At 39.7% G+C, this 22,152-nt stretch overlaps 1 protein-coding gene across 2 annotated transcripts in view; it reads right to left on the reverse strand.

The window, feature by feature from the left end:
* LOC127627928 (pecanex-like protein 1) overlaps positions 1 to 22,152 on the reverse strand; it is a 34,220-nt gene that overhangs the window by 8,757 nt on the left and 3,311 nt on the right. Inside the window, exons 2-29 of one of the 2 annotated variants that reach the window (XM_052104546.1) lie at positions 20,120 to 20,328; positions 18,492 to 18,597; positions 18,347 to 18,386; positions 15,153 to 16,853; positions 14,063 to 14,368; positions 12,178 to 12,235; positions 11,949 to 12,090; positions 11,703 to 11,860; positions 11,434 to 11,587; positions 11,235 to 11,267; positions 10,901 to 11,072; positions 10,390 to 10,500; positions 10,208 to 10,299; positions 9,671 to 9,780; positions 9,431 to 9,536; positions 9,259 to 9,351; positions 8,488 to 8,638; positions 8,268 to 8,412; positions 7,936 to 8,113; positions 6,257 to 6,365; positions 5,356 to 5,485; positions 5,202 to 5,260; positions 4,582 to 4,797; positions 3,287 to 3,540; positions 2,970 to 3,200; positions 2,757 to 2,860; positions 2,169 to 2,316; positions 191 to 421 (exon numbers count right to left, since the gene is read on the reverse strand). In XM_052104546.1, the coding sequence (XP_051960506.1) occupies positions 191 to 421; positions 2,169 to 2,316; positions 2,757 to 2,860; positions 2,970 to 3,200; positions 3,287 to 3,540; positions 4,582 to 4,797; positions 5,202 to 5,260; positions 5,356 to 5,485; positions 6,257 to 6,365; positions 7,936 to 8,113; positions 8,268 to 8,412; positions 8,488 to 8,638; positions 9,259 to 9,351; positions 9,431 to 9,536; positions 9,671 to 9,780; positions 10,208 to 10,299; positions 10,390 to 10,500; positions 10,901 to 11,072; positions 11,235 to 11,267; positions 11,434 to 11,587; positions 11,703 to 11,860; positions 11,949 to 12,090; positions 12,178 to 12,235; positions 14,063 to 14,368; positions 15,153 to 16,853; positions 18,347 to 18,386; positions 18,492 to 18,597; positions 20,120 to 20,328 (5,547 nt within the window). Of the gene's footprint in view, positions 1 to 190; positions 422 to 2,168; positions 2,317 to 2,756; positions 2,861 to 2,969; positions 3,201 to 3,286; positions 3,541 to 4,581; positions 4,798 to 5,201; positions 5,261 to 5,355; positions 5,486 to 6,256; positions 6,366 to 7,935; positions 8,114 to 8,267; positions 8,413 to 8,487; positions 8,639 to 9,258; positions 9,352 to 9,430; positions 9,537 to 9,670; positions 9,781 to 10,207; positions 10,300 to 10,389; positions 10,501 to 10,900; positions 11,073 to 11,234; positions 11,268 to 11,433; positions 11,588 to 11,702; positions 11,861 to 11,948; positions 12,091 to 12,177; positions 12,236 to 14,059; positions 14,369 to 15,152; positions 16,854 to 18,346; positions 18,387 to 18,491; positions 18,598 to 20,119; positions 20,329 to 22,152 lie in introns of both variants that reach the window. The other variant, XM_052104545.1, reaches the window with a different exon arrangement.

Here is a 22,152-nt window from a genome sequence, read left to right on the forward strand (position 1 = left end):
CATTGTATGAACCTACAAAGCTGAGACATTCTCAAAAATTGAAGGTGTTCTGCAGAAGAAAGAAAGCCATATACATCTGGGTTGGCATGAGGACGAGTAAATAATGAGAATTAAAATTTTTGGGTGACTTAGGCCTTTAAGTATGGCTGTTTTCTGATATGCGTGTATACAGACTGCAGTAGCAAAGTACCTTGATGACTCTGAAGCTTAGGAAGCGTTTGTTCAACATGATGATCTTGTACTCATCACTGCCATCATCCATGATGTGGCGGAGAGCCAGCAGAGAAGGCATGTTGGCCAGGATGGCACTGCGCCACACAGGGTCACCCTCATGAGAGATCAGCATCTTCTCCTCATTAGCCGTGATGGCATCATACAGAACCACTGGATCCTCATACTCATCAGGAGAGGTGAAGTGATCCTGCAGGGGACATTTTTATAATCAATTAATCTAACGATTATTCGACTATTCAGGTGATTATTGCAAAGATTTATCATTAGCTCTTAACCGAATATTCAGCTTGTGCCTGACTTAAAAGGTTGTTTTAAACATTCTTACTAACAATAAAGAGGACAAAATCGTCTTTTAAATATACCTCTAAATGACATTCATTGAAATAAAGGAAAAAACTTCTTGGATTTTTATTGTTTAATTAAAAATTTCACTGCAAGAAATCCTATTTTTTTTTTTTTTTTATTATATTTTTTTTGTATCGTTTTCCATTTAACATTATCTAAAAATCCTTAACAAGATACATTTACTTGAGAAGCAACATATAAGATATTTAGATGTGCTTTAAGAGAATGTATCTAAAAATATAAATTTTATTTTTTCCACTTATTAAAACTTCTGCCAGTGAAGTAAAGAAAAATATACTCATATTCAAGATATTTGCTCAAAAAGCAAGTCTAAATATCTTATATTTTGCTTCTCGGGTAAATGATCTTGTTTTAAGGATTTTTCGATATTTTAAAATATTAAAATATTGCAATTAAATATTATATTCAAAATTCTCTAATAACAATTTTTCTTCTGCAGTATAGCTGATAAAGTAAATACACAAAAGGAATTTTAGATATTTTAGATTTTGGACAGACCAAAAAAGTTTGCACTGTATAATGGGCTAATACTACACCCTTTCACCTTTTTGTTCACTTGATTTTGATCCATCTTTAACTCACAAAAACAAACTATTTCTTCTTTATAGAGCTGCCTATCGCCGATTTGCTTCACCATAAGATACACACCGTGACACTCGTATTATAATTCACTATGCTATAAACAAAATCTAGCTGCAGCAAGCATTTGCCAGTGATGAGCATCTCCGTACAAGACAGTGTATTAGCCAGAAGTTTGAAACTCTCTCGGGTTGTTTTTCACGCAACTCATATAAGCAGCTCTGACCGCAAAGACAAAGGTCAGTTTTAGAGATTGTGCTTATTTATACAGCCCGCTTCTTTATTATTTTAACTTGAATAAAGGATGCATTAAATACAGTATATAACAGCACAGGGTTTCCTTTTTAGACGCTCTGACAAGCTAGTTTTGCTCAAGTGGAACACCAGGTACGGCTCCGCTTTATTTCACAAAGACACTGCTTCTGCATTTACTTATTTAGCATTTTTGTATTATAATACTCTGCGATCTAAATCACCTTAATCTGTTTGGAAAATTTAGAGTGCATATGGACTGTGATCTGTTCTTTCTTCCTCTCCTCAATCAAGTGCGAGCTGAAGTGCTGCTCTCCCGTGTCATTATTAGCATTTCAAAAGATCTCATATTGTGTTAAATTAAATCAGACGAATAGTCGACAATGAAAGTTTTTGTGGACAATGTTTTTATTGTCAACGTTGTCGATAATGTCGACTAATTGTTTCAGCCCTATTTTGAATAGTGCATATCTACAATTACATCAGTAACTATTTAGATGTGTGCTGCTTTATCCATGCTGCTAAGTATCATTATAAGTCCAAGTAAAATCACTAAGAGCACCACATAAGTGATTGCATCATAAGGCTATTTCTGCTGTATACAACATGTGATGTGCACTATTGTAGACCTCTTCTAAATTCTATTTTAGAGCAAGCTATGAAATTATTACTATGTTGCCCTTGAAAGCTGATTACAGCAGGTTGTCAATGGAGATGAATGAATGGCTCAGCTGTACCTGGTGCAGTTTGAGGGACATCCGAACACCTGGAGCTACCACCCTGTTCAGCAGATCCATGTCTGCAAAAACCCACTCGTCTCTGGGAGAGGTGACGCGAAAGTCACCCTTGAACAGAGCGTGAAGGCCATAGAGAAACGGTTCCAAGCTGAATGGTAAAAATGGAGAATGAGGAAAAATACTGGAGAGCAGTACAGAAGCTGAAGCTATTACAGAGGCATTAATTTCTCAGGTGTTCCTTTCCTGTGTTGATGTTATTTCTATTGAAACAAAGTTTGATTAATGGCTGATGTACACTAAAGGCTATTGGCTATCATTTGCAACTTGCTATTGCAGGTGCGATTTACAATTTAGGGGGAGGGGACGTTCTAGAGCATTATTTTGGACAAAAATTTGGATATGCCGGGATCCAAGGAGATGTGTCATTAATATTTTTGGTCTATTCTGCCAGAAGAAAATGTACATTTCAAATGTAAATATATCTGCTAAAAGATCATTGTGTAATTTGTTAGGAGTGCACATATAGATGGCATCACAGCTAACAGACTTTTTGATTTCATGTAGTCTTTAAGATGTTTATACTCCTACCTGGCTGACATGCTATGGGAGGCAGTACCAAGAGCTCGACGGCCCAGAATACACAGCCCAAAACAGAGTGTGACCAGAGGGGAGTCTTTTTCACTCACGACCGGCTGCAATAGAAAAATAAACACAGGCAGTTAGGGTGTCTCTTATTAGAACAACCACAACACTAACATACAGCAAATTAATAAACAGCTGCCATCTGACAAATGACCAAACCGTTTGTCTGCGGCTGTTGCAGTATTTGATCCATTCCAGGTAAACCAGGCAGAAGGAGGAGGGAGTGATGCCTGATGCTCGGTGGTCATAGTCTTCATCTATGTTCAGGCTGAAGGTGGGGTCGCTGTCCACATAGGAAGGACTAAGGCAGGGCCGCAATGCTTCCTGCACTGACTCATTGGCCAGCCACTCCTCCAATTTGGGTGACCGGCTTACATAATAGATGATACTCTGTAGTGAAGAGACTCTGATCACTGCTCTGCATCTGTGGTTTAATTTGGTGTATTTTTATAGATTTTCGGCAGAGAGGAATTTACCTTGACATAATACGTGATGAGAATCTTACGAAGGTCAAACACTTGAAGCATGGAAGCAGCGTTGTTGTCACTGATGCTGTAGCCCTCCAGCACATATTTGGTGGCAGCCACCTCCCATGCCAGCCAGCGTTGGCCAAATGCTGCGTTGAAGGAAAGCATGTGGGGGAGATGACCCGGTTCACAACAGCAGCACCCTTCATCTTCCTCCACCCCTTCAGTGATTGCCTCCACCTCCCTCTGCTGACAATATGTCCCTGAAAATAAAACAAACACACATGGTCATGAAAGAAAGAAGAGAAAGATAAGTCATTCTAAGGCTATCTAAAGCAGCATTTCTTAATTCTGGCCCTCATAATACAATACATATCGTGACACATAAGTCACGATTAGATATATCATGATAAAAATCACAATGTCATACTTAGATTGTGATTGAAACTGCAGCAAACACTTGAATCAGACTCAAGCATGTGGATTCAGTTTGAATCTCCCTCATGCATCTTAGCTGGGTTTCAATCCAATAATTTTTATGTGCATTTTGAAATTCCACATAAGAAATCCTGAATGGAAACACCTGATATAAGAATAAACTTAAATTGTCTTAAAATAATGCACTAGGAGGTGGTTGATTTTCTAGAGTTTCGCACTAAGGTAAGTTTATTCACAAAACAATGATGTGTTTTTACCATTCGTGCATGTGATTACACACACACACACACACACACACACACACACACTTCTTCGAACATAGCCCCTGACATTCGGAAATGTTTAACCCACAGCTGGTCTTTAAAGTGGGTCCTCACAATTTGCCAGAACAGCTTTGAGAGCGGGCACTTCCAAGTATGCGGAGGCTGGCGGCGTATGGGCATAGCAGCCATTTTAGCTCTCATTATATCAGATATTACACTTATTCAGTGGCAACTCCAGGAAGCCTTTTAGAAAACAAAGCACAATTGCTCCAATCCTGCAAATAAAACTCTCCCCAAAGCAAGGAGGTAATTCAGCTGCTCTATCATGACAAGGCGGTTCACTCAATATAATGCGCATGATGTAGTGGATGGAAACGAGCAGCGATTCGTATTTACTTTAGTCTCATTTTTAGAAATGTTTTTAAATGATTTGATAAATTACAAAAATGTACCTAACCTTTGAGTAAAATCAAAAAAATTAATAATTGCAGTACAATATATCTACAATAAGTTGCGTCGAAAATTTGGGCTTGGTGTCAAAAAGCTCAATGCCTGAAAAGAGCTCTTTCCCCATTTTATTCCCTTCCCTGCCATTCAGCTCACCCCTGAACTCAAGGCCTCTGAGCTGGAAAGTGACGAGGCCATTGCCGATCTCAATGATGTGTACAAGAGCGTTGAGGTAGTCTGAGGCCAGGATGAAGCAGTCCCCTGTACTGTAGATTCCCCAGCGGCCCAGCAGCAGGTCCCCACAAAGCGAGTGCTGTAGAGAGCGTGTTAAATGCTCATAGAAGATAGAGTTCAAGTTGTTGTCATCAGCACCTGTTCAAGAAAGAGGGAAGGTGAGAATTAGAAAACAGAACAGGGTAGAAAGTAATTAAAGGTTCACTAAAAATGACAATGCTGTTATAACTTACACACTCATATTGTTACAGACCCGTTGTACTCCCTAGTTCTTCTGTGGAACATAAAAGGAGATGTTTAGCGGAATGGCAGTCTCAGACACCATTCACTTTCATATTTAATTTTTCATACAATGAAAGTGAATGGTGACTTAGGCTGTCATTCTGCCCAACATCTCCTTTCATGTTCCACGAATGAAAGAATGTGATACAGGTTTAAAACAACTTAATCGTTAAATGAGGGTAAGTGATAGAATTTTCATGTTCACTACACCTTTACCAGTAAAGTGTCTGTATTACTTAGATAATCTGATGATCACGTACCAGGGTTGCGGTCAAGCTGTGTTGCAAGGCGTGTGTTAGAGTGATCCACTCGTTTGGTGCTAGAGAAAAACAGTTATTAAGGGTTCAAATGCAAAACAGAAAAAGCAAAACAAACAATGAAGCTGACATCTGCTCAAGATTTCTTAATTCTTACTTGTAGTCTCTTTCCCAGAATTTCACAGGCCGGGTGTATGAGGTGACGAAGACTGCGCTGCCCAGCACAGGGTTGAGAGGAGTGGAAAAGATAGCTGAGAACACAGCTTGCACAAACAGCATGGCTGAGTCTGAGAGCATAACCTGAGTTAAGGACATATCCAAAAAACACCTCACCTCAAAAGAGCAGGATTGTGCATTCACAATAAAGTTGTTGGTGCCCAATGCCTGTCCAAGTTCATTTGACAACAGAGATCAGTTGGAAAGCAATTTTCTAAACTTGTCTCTGAAGCTGTAAACTGCATATGATTCTGCTGTAAAATTGGGGTATGGTTTGGTATGAAAGCAATTAGGACTAATTAGCATGAACCGCTATTGATGATGTATTATTTTTCTATTATATCATAAACCTTTTGTCATTGCTGCTTGTCTCAGTAGAAACTGTATTTGCAACAGCTCAAAGCCAGAAATGAATCTGAGGCAGACAATTGTGGTTTTGTGTATGTCAAGTTTTGGTTTGGGGAAAACCGAAGGGACCAAAACATGAATCAAGTAGAAAATGGAACACTTCTGATTTTTGGTGCCTTCTCCTCCTGTGTCGTTACCAACCTACAGTGGTAAACAACTGCTAATAGCAGTCGTGTTAACGTCACGAAAATACTGTCTCTCAGAGTAAACTAATACAAACTTATGTACATACCAAGCAACCAAACCAAGTGTGAAAACACCCTAAAAGGAGCAGAAGCAGAAACATGTGAACTGTGGCCCGTTGCTGAACCAAAAGTACAGCTGCGTTCTAAGAAACAGTACCTCTCTCCCACAGAGCAAATATCTCAAACACCATGTAAAGTTAAGACATCAGCATTCAGGCCTGTGTGAAAGTTACACTGGAAAAAGGATACGGGGTACTGCGAATGGTTGAGCAAAGGCGTGAAAAGCAGAACCCCATGTGATCTGCCAAGGTGCAATGTAGGTCAGCACAAAACGCAGCTTATAAAGCAGATCCCACAGCTGAAACACACAGGAGAGATGAGAGAATTATCAGTCTACAAATTCTTTTCACAAATCCATTTGATTTGATCTAATTTAAAGGAACAGTTCACCCAAAAATGCATTTTTTTTTCTTATTTCCCCATTCTTGTGCTGTTATTTTGTCCTTGGAACACAAAAGGAGAATTTAAGAATCTTCAAAAAGACCACATCTGCCAAGCTCTAAAATGGTCAAACAACACAACCACACAAAAGGTGGTCCATGTAGACTGCAGCCATATCATTGCTTTGTATGAGGAACAGACCACTAACAGAAACTGAAAATCTTCCCCTCAGTTGCAGCTTTTAAATATTAAAATATGTGCTTGTGGGCCACTTTTGATTCAAAGCACAAATGTAAATGAGATTTCAGAGCATTGGTAGATGGGAACATTATCAGTCCAGAACTTCAATTTCTGCAACAAAGTTATGATATGGCTTCAGAGCAGCTGAAATATAGATGTTGAGTTTAGAGTACTGGTTGAGTATTGAATTGAGTCCTTTTTGGAGCTTGCCAGATGTGGTCACTATGAACTTTTGTATGGAAAAGAGCTCAAATCAGCTGCACAGAAATGAAAAAAAATAAATAATTATATATATATATATATATATATATATATATAGTACTGTGGAAAACGTCTTAGGAACATAAGATGTTTCACAAAAGCATTTGTCTTAAGATGGTTATTTGTATCATCAGCTATAGTGTGTCAATAGGAAATAAACATTTTAGGCTCCCCAAACATTGCTTTTGCAAATTGAAGAACAGGGAGCCCTGGAACAGAAGCCATGACCCCCACAGAGCCCCCCCACTGAACATCAAATTAGTCTGGGATTACATGAAGAGACAGAAGTAATTGAGACAGCCTAAATAGATAAATGAACTGTGGCTAATTCTCCAAGAAGCTTAACGCATCCCAGGTTTACCTAGAAGAAATGCAACTGAAAAACAACAATGGCATTTTCGGGTAAACTACTCAGTAAACATATTCAACACATTTTACAAAATATGTACCAAGTCATACTTTAGAGGTGACTCAAATAAAAAAAATGAATACTTCACAGCCATCTTCTTTTTAAATCCCCTTTTTCTCCACAATTTAGAATGCCCGATTTCCACTCTTTAGTTGGTCCTCGTGGTGGCGCAGTTACTCACCTCAATCCGGGTGGTGGAGGACAAGTCTCAGTTGCCTTCGCTTCTGACACAGTCAATCTTATCACGTGGCTCGCTGTGCATGACACCCCGGAGATTCACAGCATGTGGAGGCTCATGCTACGGTCCACGATCCACACACAACTTACCAAGTGCCGCATTGAGATCAAGAACCACTAAATCACGACCACAAGGAGGTTACCCCATGTGGCTCTACCCTCCCTAGCAACTGGGCCAATTTGGTTGCTTAGGAGACCTGGCTGAAGTCACTCAGCACACCCAGGATGAACTCACGACTCCACGGGTGGTAGTCAGCGTCAATACTCGCTGAGCTACCCAGGCCCCTTTCATAGACATTTCTTAAATATATCTGAGAGGGATGTGGATGTATACTCAGACCTTGCTGAAGAGGATGGACATGCAGTAGTAGTCCAGGAGGAATGTCTGAGAAAAGCGTGGGTAGTCAAACTGGAAGAAGAGGGCGGTGAAGCACAGAGTGACATACTGCTGAGACGGAACACAGAAGGATGAACGGAGAAGCTTCATTCCAGCCACTGAGATGAACAGAGCACGGCCACTAAAGAAAAAATAGAGATCAATTTACCACCACTGTCCATTTCTGCTTCTATACATTGTGACATATTTTCAAAAACCAAAGATTAAGACTAAATAGTGTAAATGGATATTTCACCATTTACTGCAGTCCAAGACTTTGAGGTAAATGTTCTTACTAGGCTCCAGGTTTATCATGGGTTTGGCTGACAGTATGGGCTTCAGTGGTGAGGGAGTTGAGCACTACAGCCGGGTAGATGAAATATTTCTCCACACACTGCAGCCAAGCGTACAACTTCTCAAACCACATCAGTTGAGCAGCATCTGAGACAGAGAGGGATCAGTCCATCAGACTCACTGAGAATGTAGTATTTTGTGTGTGTGGGTTTGTCTACTCACCCCGGACCTCAAACTGACTGTACTCTCTGGAGCGTAGCACAGGGTGGGCCAAGCAGAACCAGGGCAGCTGTTTGCGTAGTTGAGGTAGGAGGTAGTGCGTAAAGAACCCTACCACACCAGCCAAGACGTACAGGACGAAACTAAGAGCAGGCTAAGGGAGATGTCAACAATGCTTTAGATGAGGATTAACAATGTTTATAAGACTAACACCATTTAAACTATAGAACAAACCTAAAACCAAAATCTGGCAAATCAACACTAGTGATGTCCAATTCACAAAGCAATAATGGTTATTTCTACTCCAAAACTGATTCTGCACTGACTTTTGTTACAGACTGTTAAGGGTCAAACAGGAACATATTACAAAAACAAAAAAAGGTATTCATTTGGAACGGAATCAATACAGATTTCAATTAGGGAGACAGATTAAAACTGGAATAGATAAATTTACATAAAATGAAAATGTGCAAAATATATTTTAAAAGGCAGCACAGGGACTTCTGGGAATATTGGAGATTTATTTTGATTACTTAAATAGTTTTTTTAAACTGGTTCATTGAAACAAACCATCCAAATGAACAGATTCACTAAAATGAACTGGACTTCCCAACTCAACATATGACAAATTTGAGAGCTATGATGAATAAGATTACAGTTGAAATCATATTCAATTTGAAGGACTTGTTTTTCATCAGATCAACATCGGTTTTTCTCAATGACACCATTCACGATTTATTGATACAATGGATAATAATCCTAAGGCATACTGACCTGCAGAGCAATGAAGACTGTGCTGGCACTGATAGCAAAGGTGATAATAGCCATAAGAGGGCACATAACCAAGTCTGAGTGAAGAGATTCTTTCTGCAGAAAGACAGAGCAGACATTTAAGAAACTTCAAATAAATAAATAAAAGCAAAGATAAACAGGGGAGTGCTTTTACCACAGAGTTGCTCAGTTTCTCAGGGAGAGGGTCTTTAATCTCTAGTGGGGGCTCCTCTGGTGATCGGCTCTCCAGCTCTGGAAAGAACTTGGAGCAGACCAAAGACCTGCAAGAGAGCAGTGTATATGTTAGATATCAATCTCAGAGCTCACATGCAAAGCTGCGCATTTAGTAATACAGTTAGGAAGTCAGCTGTTTTAGCATGAATAAAAGGGCAGAACTGATAATGGGTATGCTGACCAGAGAATGGTAGGGTCACTGCTTTGCCTGCTCAGGTGATAGGACAAGGCAAGGAGGAGGCCGCAGAACACAGAGAAGAGCACTGGGACATGTGCCTCTCCCCACGGACCCTACACACACACACACACACACACACGCACAATGAGCAAAATAAACAGAGCAAAACAATTCAGTCACTGAAAAATCTTTCAGTGTGCATTATACCAAATTCTACTGTTACACAACTGAAACTGCACATTATACACACTCCATATATTTAGGCATTCAGCACATTCACGTTGATTGACTCCCCAAAAAGTACTTTGCACATTTAAAAAACTGTATTGTCTTAATGTTCCTAAAACTTTGCACGTTTTGTAAATCTATAATGTGTTTATTATGTGTATACTGTGCATTTTCAAATTGATTATATATGTATATATATTTTCTCCTGTTAGTAAACCACTGCTTTGCGTGGATTACGCACACAATCGTACACAATCACACCCATCATTACACCATATGTGATTTAATTCAAACTTGTCCAGTCCCACTTACATTGATGGCACCAAGGCAAAATCCATAAACCAGAGCTGCCACCAACAAACTCCGCAACAAGCTGTAGACTGATGACAGGGGGCTTGTGGTGGCTGAAACAGGAATAAAAAAATAGACAGTTAGTTGATACACTTAAATTAAAATTTCCACCAATGAAGAAAATTTGTCAAAATGTGTCTCACCAGTTCCACCAAAAATGTGCATGTCCACCTGTTCCAGCAAGCACATGAGGAAGGTGTTGACCTGAGGTAGAAGCCCGAACAGGAAGATGATCGGAAAACAGAGGCTAAAGACTGGAGAGAATTTTTTATTTAGCAATTATGTCATTGTTAAAATATAAACAATTAAATAATATTATGAATCATGAAAAAATTTTGGTAACACTTTACAATAAAGTTCCATTAGTTAACATGAACAATACTTAAGCATTTATTAATCCCAATGTTAATTTCAATACATCCCAACACATTTTTTAAATCAAAAGTTGTATTAGCTATATTAGTTAATGCACTATGAACAATATATATTTTTTTAAACTAACATTAACAAAGATTAATAAATGCTGTAAAAAAATATATTGTTAATTAATTGTTCATGATACCTCAAGTATTAACTAATAGTAATGAAAAGAACCTTATTGTAAAGTTTTACCAAGATTTTAATAGCACTATTTTTAAGTGATGGTGAGCACACCTATGAGCATGTCTCTAGCATAGAGAAGGAAGTGGGCAGAAAAGAAAGTGACACCATAGAGGGTAAAAGGTGGCACACTGTCTGAGTGGCCGACCAGGTCAAACACCCAGATTAGCACACAACACAGGCAGAAATACACCGGTCGACTGTACACAATGATCCAGTTATGGCCCTGCAATGCAGAAAGCAGTTCAAAGTAATTTTGACATACATTTCCTTTAGCATTCTTAAATCAGTTTCCATTTGATATCTACTATCCTGGTCTCTGACAAAATGAGCAAAGTTAAGTAAAGCAAAATTTTGGACTGACACAGCTCATAATACTAATACTCACATGCATTGGAGATGCTGCATCGGGTTGGACACTCTGAAAGGGATAAAGAAAAAAAAAAACATATGACAAAGAATAAGATCAATGAAAACTGGGAAATATATTATTAGGAAAATATGAGACACAAATAGCAGAAAAAGCATAAACACAAACGTATGGCTTTAAAATGCTAAAACAAGACAAATTATACTCTCACACTGACCTTCAGCAAAGAGTACTGACAGCTGGCAATGACCAGGCAGAACTGGAAGACCCAGATGTCTCTAAAGAAGCCCTGGAGAAGTAGCAGGAAGCCGAGGAAAGCCACTAAGCTGGCCAGCACCACTGCAAACACGTTCTCCCCCACACGACGATTCCTATGGCAGTCACACAGGTTACAATACATACTGTATCAAGCACATTAAGATACATCAGGCTCATGAGCCACTACATGGTCTTCTGTGGATGTACAGCAACTAAAATCAATCCTACCTGTCTAGTAAGGCCAACAATGCCAGTCTGTCGTAACGAACTCGAAGCCACTTTCCTGGCAACACCCAGAATCTGTAATACTGTTTGGGCTTGGCCTTCTCTTCAATCATCAGCGTGTTCTCCTGGGATTCATGAGGGGACTCGTGATCTAGGTCAAACTTCAAAGAGAAGAAAGAAAATGTTGTCAGAAGCACCAGGATTGAATTATAGCATGTACTCTGATGGCTGTAAAGAGTTGAGTTATACCTCTGGCATATCTAGGGGTAACCTGCGGACCTGCATACCCTGGAGGACCACCGGTCTGGGTTGCATCATGGACAGAACTGGTGCCACCTCCTGAACGTCAGTGGAGGTAAAGCTGGAGGATTGTGACTGCCGTTCACGCTCCCTGAGCCAATCAAAAGGTCAGAGGTGTAAAACACAGAGCCAGACTGGCAGACAACATTATGCAAATGATGCGCGCATTGAAACTTACTGCACAGGGTCCTCATATCCTCCTCCAGCAGGTCCAAAAGTGTAAGACCTCTTTACGCCTGAAATTAAACGACACTTTAAATTACTAAAACACCACAAACTGAACCCCAGTTGAGAACTTCGTTCACAATGCCCACAAATCCGTTATGATTTTCAAATCCAATCTTTAGGGTGGACTGCTCAGACGTCCATTTAGCAAGTGATGATATATAGTTTGTTCCCTCTGTTCATGCACATTGTGCCATAGAACTCAGATGCATAATAATTAATGCATATACTCCAAACTGCTGACTCGTTCACTATATAGTACATAGTGAAAGTGAATGTCCTATATGTGCTATATGAGGAAAGAGTGAGTGAAAGTGCATTCAAACACTTTTTATGACATAACATATGTCACGAATTCACGAAAATAACTAAATTATAGTGGCAAGAAAAAGTATGTGAACCTTTTGGAATTACCTGCATTTATGTATAAATTTGTCTTAAAATCTGGCTTGATCTTCATGCAAGTTACAATAACGAACAAACAAAATCTGTTTGAACTTAAAACACACAAATTATTGTATTGTTTTTGTACATACATTGCACAGCTCTGAAAAAAATTAGGAGACCATTGCAAAATTATCAATTTCTCTGGATTTACTATTTATAGGTATGTGTTTGAGTAAAATGAAAATTTTTGTTTTATTCTATAAAATACGGACAACATTTCTTCCAAATAAATATATTGTCATTTAAAGCATTTATTTGCAGAAAATGACAACTGTTTAAAATACCAAAAAATATGCAGTGTTTTCAGACCTCGAAAAATGCTAAGAAATTCATATTCATTTTTAAACAACACAATACAAATGTTTTAACTTAGTTCAGAAATTAATATTTGGTGGAATAACGCTGATTTTCAAATCACAGCTTTCACACGTCTTGGCATGCTCTCTACCAGTCTTTCACATTGCTGTTGGGTGAATTTATGTGGCTTTGTTTGATGGCTTGTGGCCATCCATCTTCCTCTTGATAATATTCCAGAGGTTTTCAATGGGGTTCAGGTCTGGAGACTGGTCCTCCATCCGCACCTTGACCTGGCTGTGTGGCATGGAACATTGTCCTACTGGAAAAACCAATCCTCAGAGTTGGGGAACATTGTCAGAGCAGAAGGAAGCAATATTGCTTCCAAATAACCTGTCCTTCACAAAGATAAATCTGCCCAATTCCAACCTTGCTTAAGCACCCCCAGATCATCACCGATCCTTCAACTGGTTGACTAATGGTTAGACAGACATGGAGAGGGGCCTTCAAGTCAGTCTCTCACATCCACTGTAAAATTTGGTGGAGGATTGGTGATATTCTGGGGGTGGTTATTACTCCCAAATGAGGATAGACCAGTTATTAATTCCAAGGGTTCACTTTTTCCACAGCACTTTGAATATTTAACACATCCCATTAAACAAAGACATGAAATATTTTAATTGTTTGTGTATTGTCAGCTTAAGCATATTGTTTGACTATACTTGTGAAGATGAGGTCACATTTTATGACCAAATAATGCAGAAAACCAGCTAATTCCATAGGGATAACAAACCTTTTCTTGCCACTTCATAATCCGATCTGACCATTCTAAATGAGACAATAATTTGATTTCACACAACATAAAAAATGTGCTTTGGATCAGGTTTGTAAAGATAGAATTTCATGATTTTTTTGCCATTTAGACTTCAAATAACTAAACAGATTTTAATTGAAACACGAAAATATACTGTACAAAGCCGTAGAAACACCAAACACCTTATTCATGGCAAATTAAGTTCTAAAGTCTAAAGAAGCAAGTGGAAGTGATGTTTGTTCTTTTCTGCAGATGATTTAATGCACAAATTATAATTTACCACTCTCATCGTAAAAGTAGTGCACAGCTCCCTCTGAAGTGTCATCAAAGGTGGATGCTTCATGAACACCACTGCGGGGTGGGAGAAGCAGCAGGGAGGAGGCGGCAAAGTGCAGAGCAGAGGGGAGCGTTCGTGTACGAGAGTGAGAGGAAGTGCGGACTCTCTGGAGGTCCTGAAGACTAGGCGGAGAGCCCATGGCAGAAGGGGGTGGGGTGGGGTTACTGCCTGCATTATGTCGCCTGCGAATGGCCTGTGCTCTCTTTACACTGCTCACAGAGTCCCGTTTACTACCCTCCTCTGGGGCCAGAGCTGGATGGGAAAAGTAACAGATTAGAAATGGCAAAAAACATGCACTACTGCTCAAATAATTATGAAGTTAATCAAGAAACAAAATTACAGAAAATTATAGCTGCATAAGCTACCCAAATACAATTTAATGGTGATGCATAAAAGGATGACAAGTTTGACAGAGCTGATGGACTAACATTAATTTTTAACCCCCGCTGCATGCAGCAGTAAGAGAGAGACAGAAGCAACAAAAACGCATAATTGAATAATGAAAGATCTCAACATTTAATATTCAGATTATAGTGGCCTATTCTAAACTACCTTTTCAGCCAAATCATTAGGGTGAATTAATACCACATGGGTACGAAAGGCAGCAAGGGTCCACATAAATAACTAAAACAAAATACATAAATAGTAAAACAAAGAACAAGGACTGATATGATCTATGTTCATTACCAGTTTTCTAAAAAAAAATTATAGATATTCAGCACCTTCTATTAAAATAACTGATTAGTCAGACTAGATCACTTAAACATAAATGCTCATTCACATGTGCGGACATGCCAGAAATGTTCTCCGATCCCTTCTGGCATTAAATGAACTGCTGAACACTCCCTTTTAATCAATGAGAGAACAAGTTTTAAAAAACAAGTTTGCTTAGAGCAACATGTAGCTAATCTGAATTTATCCCAATGCCAGAAGCTATGAAAGTCTCTAATAATTGTTTTAATCCAAGAAATTATAATAAAGCTATGGTTTTACTGAACGCAGTAAATTAGCTAGAACAAATCTATATGCTCCTCACCTCCTCCAACTGCCCCCTCTTCCAGCAGCTCTCCTGCTCTCCAGCCTGTCTGGTTCCCAGCCCAGGAGCCTCCAAGGGAGTCTAGTCTATGGTGGGCCCTGGAGAAGCCCACTGAATGCATTGTCCGAGCCTCCAGGTCTGACTTAGAGATGGTAAGAGGACGTGGGGCAGGAGTGGAGGAAGGGGGCAAAGGCAGCAAAGTAGAGGCAAGGGTACCGGTGTTGTTGGAATTCCCTCCAGCTCCATCCATGCTGAGCACTCTGGCATGAGTCTTGGCACTGGCCGTGCTGGCTGAGCGCTGAGCACTACGAGTATGGGTGGAGCCTACAGTATCAGGATCCTCTCCAGGGCTAGGTAGCTGAGGGACTGGGCCAGTTTCTGAAGCATTAGCCAGATCGGGGGAATAACAGGAGGTAGAGGAGCTTGAATCATCATCTTCATCATCGTCTTCATCGTCTGAGCTAAAGCGACGTTGGGAGCCCAGACTAGAGCCGGCACTCATGTCACTGCCATCATCTTCATCAGTAGAGTCCTCAAACAAGCTCTCACTGTAGGCTTTGGCACCCAGCCGACTGCGTACAGGGATGTAGTCTCTGTGTTGGCCACGGATGTGGTGCCGGCGGTAGGAGCCACAGTCAAAACTGCTACTGCCAGCTGTGCCTCGTTTGCGCGGAGCTTTCCTGCGGCCGGGGCGATGACCCACACTGCCTCCAGAACGTAACAGCTTCAGATCTTTAGGTCGCACTACCTGCTGCTGGGCTTGGAGTGATGGTGGTTCTGCTAGGAGGTATGATGGGGCAGAAACAGGCAGAGCAGGCTCTGAGCATACCAAGCCAAGTGCCAAGCCCGAGGGTACAGAGCTAGCCTGTCGTGGTGGAGGGAGAGGGGGTACCGGGATACTTCCATCAAGATCACATGGATCAGATGGCCCACTGCTAGATGGTGACGAGTCCTGCAAGGAGGGCTGTGCAATGTCTGTATGCAAAGGGGGGAGGTCCTCTCCCTCCACCAGAGTTCTGTCCAGGCCCTGGGCAGAGGAGAGCTCTTTGGTGGGTGAGCGCAGCAGCACGCTGTCTGATAGGTCATCCGTGTCACTGCTCCCCTGCAGAACATCTCCTGGCTGCTGAAAGTGCCCTTTACATTGAGGCAAAGCTGTGGAGGGAGCATTAGACAAAGGCTGATGTGTCTTACCCACTGAGGGGCTCTCAAGCTGGGTCGAGTCAGTTTTCTCGCTGCGGTAGCTACTGACTGTACTGAGAGTCTCTCTGTCTGTGGCAGCTCCTCCTCCACTAAAGCAGCTGTCAGTGGAGCCTGCAGCCAGGGCCACCCCCGTGCGGCTGCCTGGGTGTCCGGCACCGGGGGCAAAAGTGACAGGGTCTAGGCCCAAACCCAGCAAGTTCTCGCTCAGCTCCTCGCTCAAGCTACTCTTAATAAGAGGGCTTAGCGGAGCATCTCCGAGGCTCTCCGACTCAGCCGATGGTCGGAGGGGGGAGTAGCCCCTGAGCCCCTCCCCCTCAGATCTCTGATGCTCCATACCTCTGTTCTCCACCTGCTCTTTCTCATCTCCATCTTCTTGGCTGGAGGGGGATGGGGGGATGGAGGGACAGTTTGTTGGGTGCAGGCTACCAAAACCTGCTGACATTACATCACCCACTCCAATTAGACCTCTGTAATCCCTAGCTATGCAGGATTGCGTCACACCTGCAAAGACAAAAGTGACTCAGTTAAAACAGAGCACAGTGGGGATGTTTCTTTGTACACGCGGCATAAGACAGTAGTAGTACCACTCTTAAATCTAATTCATTATTTTTATTAAGCCATCAATTCGATCTTGCATTTTCCTTGTTCAAACTCAGAAAATTTAACTAACATCAACCTTCAGTGTTTACACTATGATCAATATTATTGTCAAATGGGAATGAGGAATATTGTTTAGTGGTACTATTGTAGAGCAGCAGTGAAGGAAAGGTTCTAACTAGTGATGCACCGAAATGAAAATTCTGGGCAGAAACCGAAAATTCAGGATGTATTGGCCGAAAACCGAAAATTACATTTTTTTTTTTTAATACCCATTTTAAAATATATATATATTTATATAATTGTATAAATATTATACTTTTAAAGTAATTAATCTGAATTGAAAAACTACAAATCAATAAAATGATCACACTTTTATTGAAAGTCACACAAACATTGGACAGAAAATATATTATAACAATATTAAATATATTATTCTATATTCAGTTCTTTAACAATAAAATTAATCAGATTTTAGTTTTTTTTACCAATTATCCAATAAATGTAACATTCTAGAAAACTGTAATGATATGCAAAACAGCAGTCAAGTAATGAACATAGCAGCTCTAGGCTAGCATCTTGCAAATAAAAAAAATTGGACTGCTTTCTATTTAAGTATAAAATATTTAAGTGTCAGGTTTCTCTTCAAGAACAAAAAGACGCTCAGATTTCTGGCAACTCAAGAACATCACTGCACTGAATAGTCTCTCTCTCTGTGCTGGTGCATGGGCAGATAAATACCTGCTTGCAATCTGCGGCAAGCAATAGAAAGCGATTTTCGTTCATGCCCCAGTAGCCAAGAGGATTGTCGCGTTGGCGTGATACGAGCGTGAAGTGATCGAATGTGTTCCGCAACTGCTTTCGGGTCCTTGAATAACGTATAATGTGCGAGGAATGGCACACGGTGGACTTTCTGGTGCCCTCCTAGGTAAAGATGGTGCCCTCCTAGGGAGTTGGTGCCCTACGCTGACTGCGTAGTATGCGTATAGGTTGCGGCGGTACTGCTTATTATTATTATATAGTATTTCCACACCGTTGACATCAGCCTTTGCTTGGCAGCGCCGTGATTATGATTAGATCAATCGAGAGTGAAACCTGAGCACTGAGGGGCGGGGAGGCATATATATCGGCTCAAAATTGCAATTTTCGGCCGAAATTTCGGTGCATCCCTAGTTCTTACTAGAGTAGTCCTGAGAGTTGTATTGAAGGATGTCTCTATGTGCAGAGGTCACTATCACATTATTACTACTATGAGGTCTGGAATGTTAGACATTATTAAAGAGGCATCAGAAAAGTACTGACAAGTAAAACAAAAAGCTTAACCAGCTCATATCAAGAAAAACAAATTGGGATTGGGATTACGAATACAGTGTACCAAAAAAGAACAAACAATTTACCCTTTGAGCCTCCAGGGTCTTCAAGCTGTGGTAAAAATTCCTTGGCAAAGGAAAAGAAAACAAATGAGAGGAAATTCCTATGAGTGAAGGAGAGTAACAAATAACGATTAAGCACAATGATGTTTAGCTTTAACAATATCCTCACCGAAACCTGGTTAAAACCAAACAGAGAATGCTGGGAACTGCAGCGTACAGGAGGGGTGGAGTTCACCTTTCGGAACACGGTCATTTCCACACCAACACCACTGTCCCTGTGGACACAGGCATGCAGACAAGAGCTAAAAACTGACTGCTTGACACCATTAACAGCTGTTCACCAACCGCAAATCCCCAAAGACTATCTGACTCTGAGAGTAGACTGATGCTTGCAGTTTTCTATTAAATAACTTATGCTGACTTATAAATTGGGGTGGGAAAATTTAAGAGCTTTTCCCCCTTTTCTAAAGAGCCAATAGCTTTTAGTTTATGTGGCAGCTATGAACAAGATTTGTTACTTGTTCATATAAACCAGAAGTAGGAGATATTAGGAGGGGTAAATTCTCATTCTAGGCAGCTTTTTATTGGACAAAATGAGTGATTTCAACATTTATAGTATGTTTTCCTAGAAGAGAAAGACTTTATATGATCTATATATCTCTGCTAAAAGTTAGATGTCAACTTTTTAGGAGTATCCTAGGACAGAGGTTCTCAAGCGTTTTTGTAACAAGGCACATCTCTGTAAATATAGAATTTTGAAGGCACACAATTTTTTTCCCTCAAAATACAATGATGCAAACATCCTCATAAATGTGAAATAAACTTTATTAAACCTTATGTTGCCTCTGAAACTCAAATCAAAATTGGACTTGAAATCATGGTAAATTATAATTGTGAAAAAATATGAAAAGACAAAAAAGATTTACTACCGGTACACAAATTTCATGGAATATTTGAAAAAGGTTATTTACGTTGTAAGGACAAATCAGGGCTCTACGCAAAAAAAAATTATTCAGGAAAAAAGTAAAAGAATAATGACGGATAAAAATAATATGATGATTATAAAACAATGTTTGTATATTTTTTGGAATGACCTGAAATTTGCATAAGTGTGATGCCACTCTTTATGATTAGTCTCATCATAAAGTGTGAACATTTCAACAGGATATGTAGTTTTAATAGGTTTTTGCAGTCTAGCAGTGCAGTTATAATATTACAATGTGCACCTCCTTTAGAAGCAGAATACTGCAAGTTCGGTGTGCTTTCACCCTCTCGCAGTTGTGCAAAGAGGCTCTTATTGTTGGTGACATTTCATTGTTATTTTTGTATTTTATTTTGCTTATCACATTGAGTTAGACAAGGACGCTGACATGCTGTTTACTGGTATTGTGCATTTTATGGATTCATGCATTTTTATTTGACTTGCATTTGAGCGCAAACATAAGACTTCATCCATCAATAATAAATTATTCAAAATGCTGTTCGTCATTTTGACAGATAGGCCAACAAGCAAGAATCTCACTTGCACAGGTGCAGCCAAATAATTGTCAGAAATTGCACGCAGTAATTTTCATGCGGGAGCTCTGCAAATTCCATGGCACACCGGCCCATCTGCCATGACACACCAGTGGCACATCGTTTGAGAACCACTGTCCTGGCATATAGATGGCCTCAGACCCAGCAGACGTGGGCTTAAAGCGTAAGTCTCCAATTTTTACTTCACTTGGTCTTAAGGAAACTGAACTAAAAGGCAACAAAAAGTGTATGCAGTACTAAAGACACAAAGGTTTTCTGTACCTGTGTTGGCTTCCATCGTGAGCCCCTGAGCCTTCCTCCCCTTCTTCCATTCTCTTGGGGTCTGTGGTGAATGAGGCCTGCCGCTTCTCCACAATCTCACCCAAGTCAAACATGGTGTGTAGCCGAAAGTTGACTGCTTTTATGGCAGTGAAGAAGGCTGCTATCACTGCGCAGTACACACCAGCAACGACTAAACTGGGAGGAAGGGCCTGAGAGGAAAAGTGTTGAGCAAACAAACACACACTCATCAGTCAACCAATATGCATAAATGGTACTAGTGAGAATAATTGATAACATTTATTACTGAGGTGGCTGGCATGACTTATTCATGATTGCCAATGTCTACTAACATGTGGAAAGAAAACAAAGAAAGGTGTGTAGCCAACAAACTAGTAACTAAAAGGCAGTTTCGCACGGGACCAAAAACCAGTAGAATCGCACATGGCTAATGTTTTCCCCTTTATTATAAGCATATGTGGTTTCAGGAGCAGACGGTGTCATGGTTAAGGACTTGAACCAAGTCACTCACATGTCATGAAATAAAAATATTTTTTTTTTTATTAATATTAGTTTATTAAGCAGGATGGCTTCAGCTCTAATATGTAAGGTGGGAAATAGGACTCTCTGGGTCAACCAAACAGTTGGAGGGGTGGATGTGGTAGTCAAGGTGGGACAAGCTCATGATTGGAGTGGAGACAGGCCTGCTATTAAGTCTTTTAGGCATAATGTATACACACATGAAGGCTATTATCTCTGTAGTCTCGTGTGGTCAATGTGTGTTGTCAGCTTGAACTTAAAGCCCCTTCTGAGAGGTCCATAACAGCTTAATGAATTAACTTTTTAAATAAACTAATCGGTAAATCGTTACTCCAAAAGTAGGCAGCAGCTCTAATCCGATAAATTAAAACGACACTTATTATTAATATTGAATGCATTTTCAACAAATTGACAAACTGTTTAAAATACATTATTTTCCAGCATATTTCCACTTTTCACAACACTCAGCCACGCACAATAATATATTAGGATATTATGGACAGCGAAAGTTTTATTCATGATTTATTTATAGATTTTAAAATGTATTATTCAATAGCACAGTTTGTGTATGACACTAAACTTCATGTAATAAGTTGTATTTAATTGGTTTGATGTTTTGTTTTTTAAACCACAGGGTAACTTATTAGCTTCATGTTTTTTTATATGTCAATTGAGCTTAACCTTTTCCTATAGGAATATACCATTGCGTGTAAGGTCATTTAAATTCCTTTAAAAAGTGTTTCTTTAATAGGGTAAGATCATACATTTTAAGCAAAAACCAACCGACAAAGGTAGATTTGCCAATTCCACCACTTTTGTTCTGCAAGTAAACAGCTTTACCAGCATGCCATTTGCTGTCAAATCATGATATGTAACTTTAGCAAGTGCTTATTACTACTATTTTGAATAATGTTTATGTATTTTCCCAAACCCCAGCAAAAAAAGACAAAACAAATCAGTATAGACTATTTTAAGTTACAGATCATTTTAAGATAAATCTAAACTCAGCTTCAAAGGACAAATTTAAAATAAAAAAGATACAATTCAAAACTATAATAACCATGGTTGCAATGACTCAGTTTTAGTCTATGTTTAGTGGCGGGGAAAAGCAACTAATTACTGAAATGTCGACAGAACATAAGATGTGTGTAGGAGGACATAGCTTTAAAAAAAAAAGAAGAAAAAGACAAGAGAGAGTGAGAGAGAGAGAGAATTGTTCATTGAGTAGGGGTGCACCGATTGATCGGCCGCTGATCAGAATCATCCGATATTCGTATAATATACTTGATCGGTGATTGTGCCTAAATTTAGGGCCGATCTTTTTGCAGCATGCAGGAAATCAAACCATCAATAATTCTGACTCACTGCACTGTGATAAAAATGAACTAAACAACAAATAAACGTGCATATACAAATCTTATTTGTATCTTATATACGTAATCTTATAGTACATTAATACATTTATAAAATCAAAAGTTGTATTTGTTAACATTAGT

Source organism: Xyrauchen texanus, chromosome 34 (genome assembly GCF_025860055.1).
Source record: "Xyrauchen texanus isolate HMW12.3.18 chromosome 34, RBS_HiC_50CHRs, whole genome shotgun sequence".
NCBI classification, from domain to species: Eukaryota; Metazoa; Chordata; class Actinopteri; order Cypriniformes; family Catostomidae; genus Xyrauchen; species Xyrauchen texanus.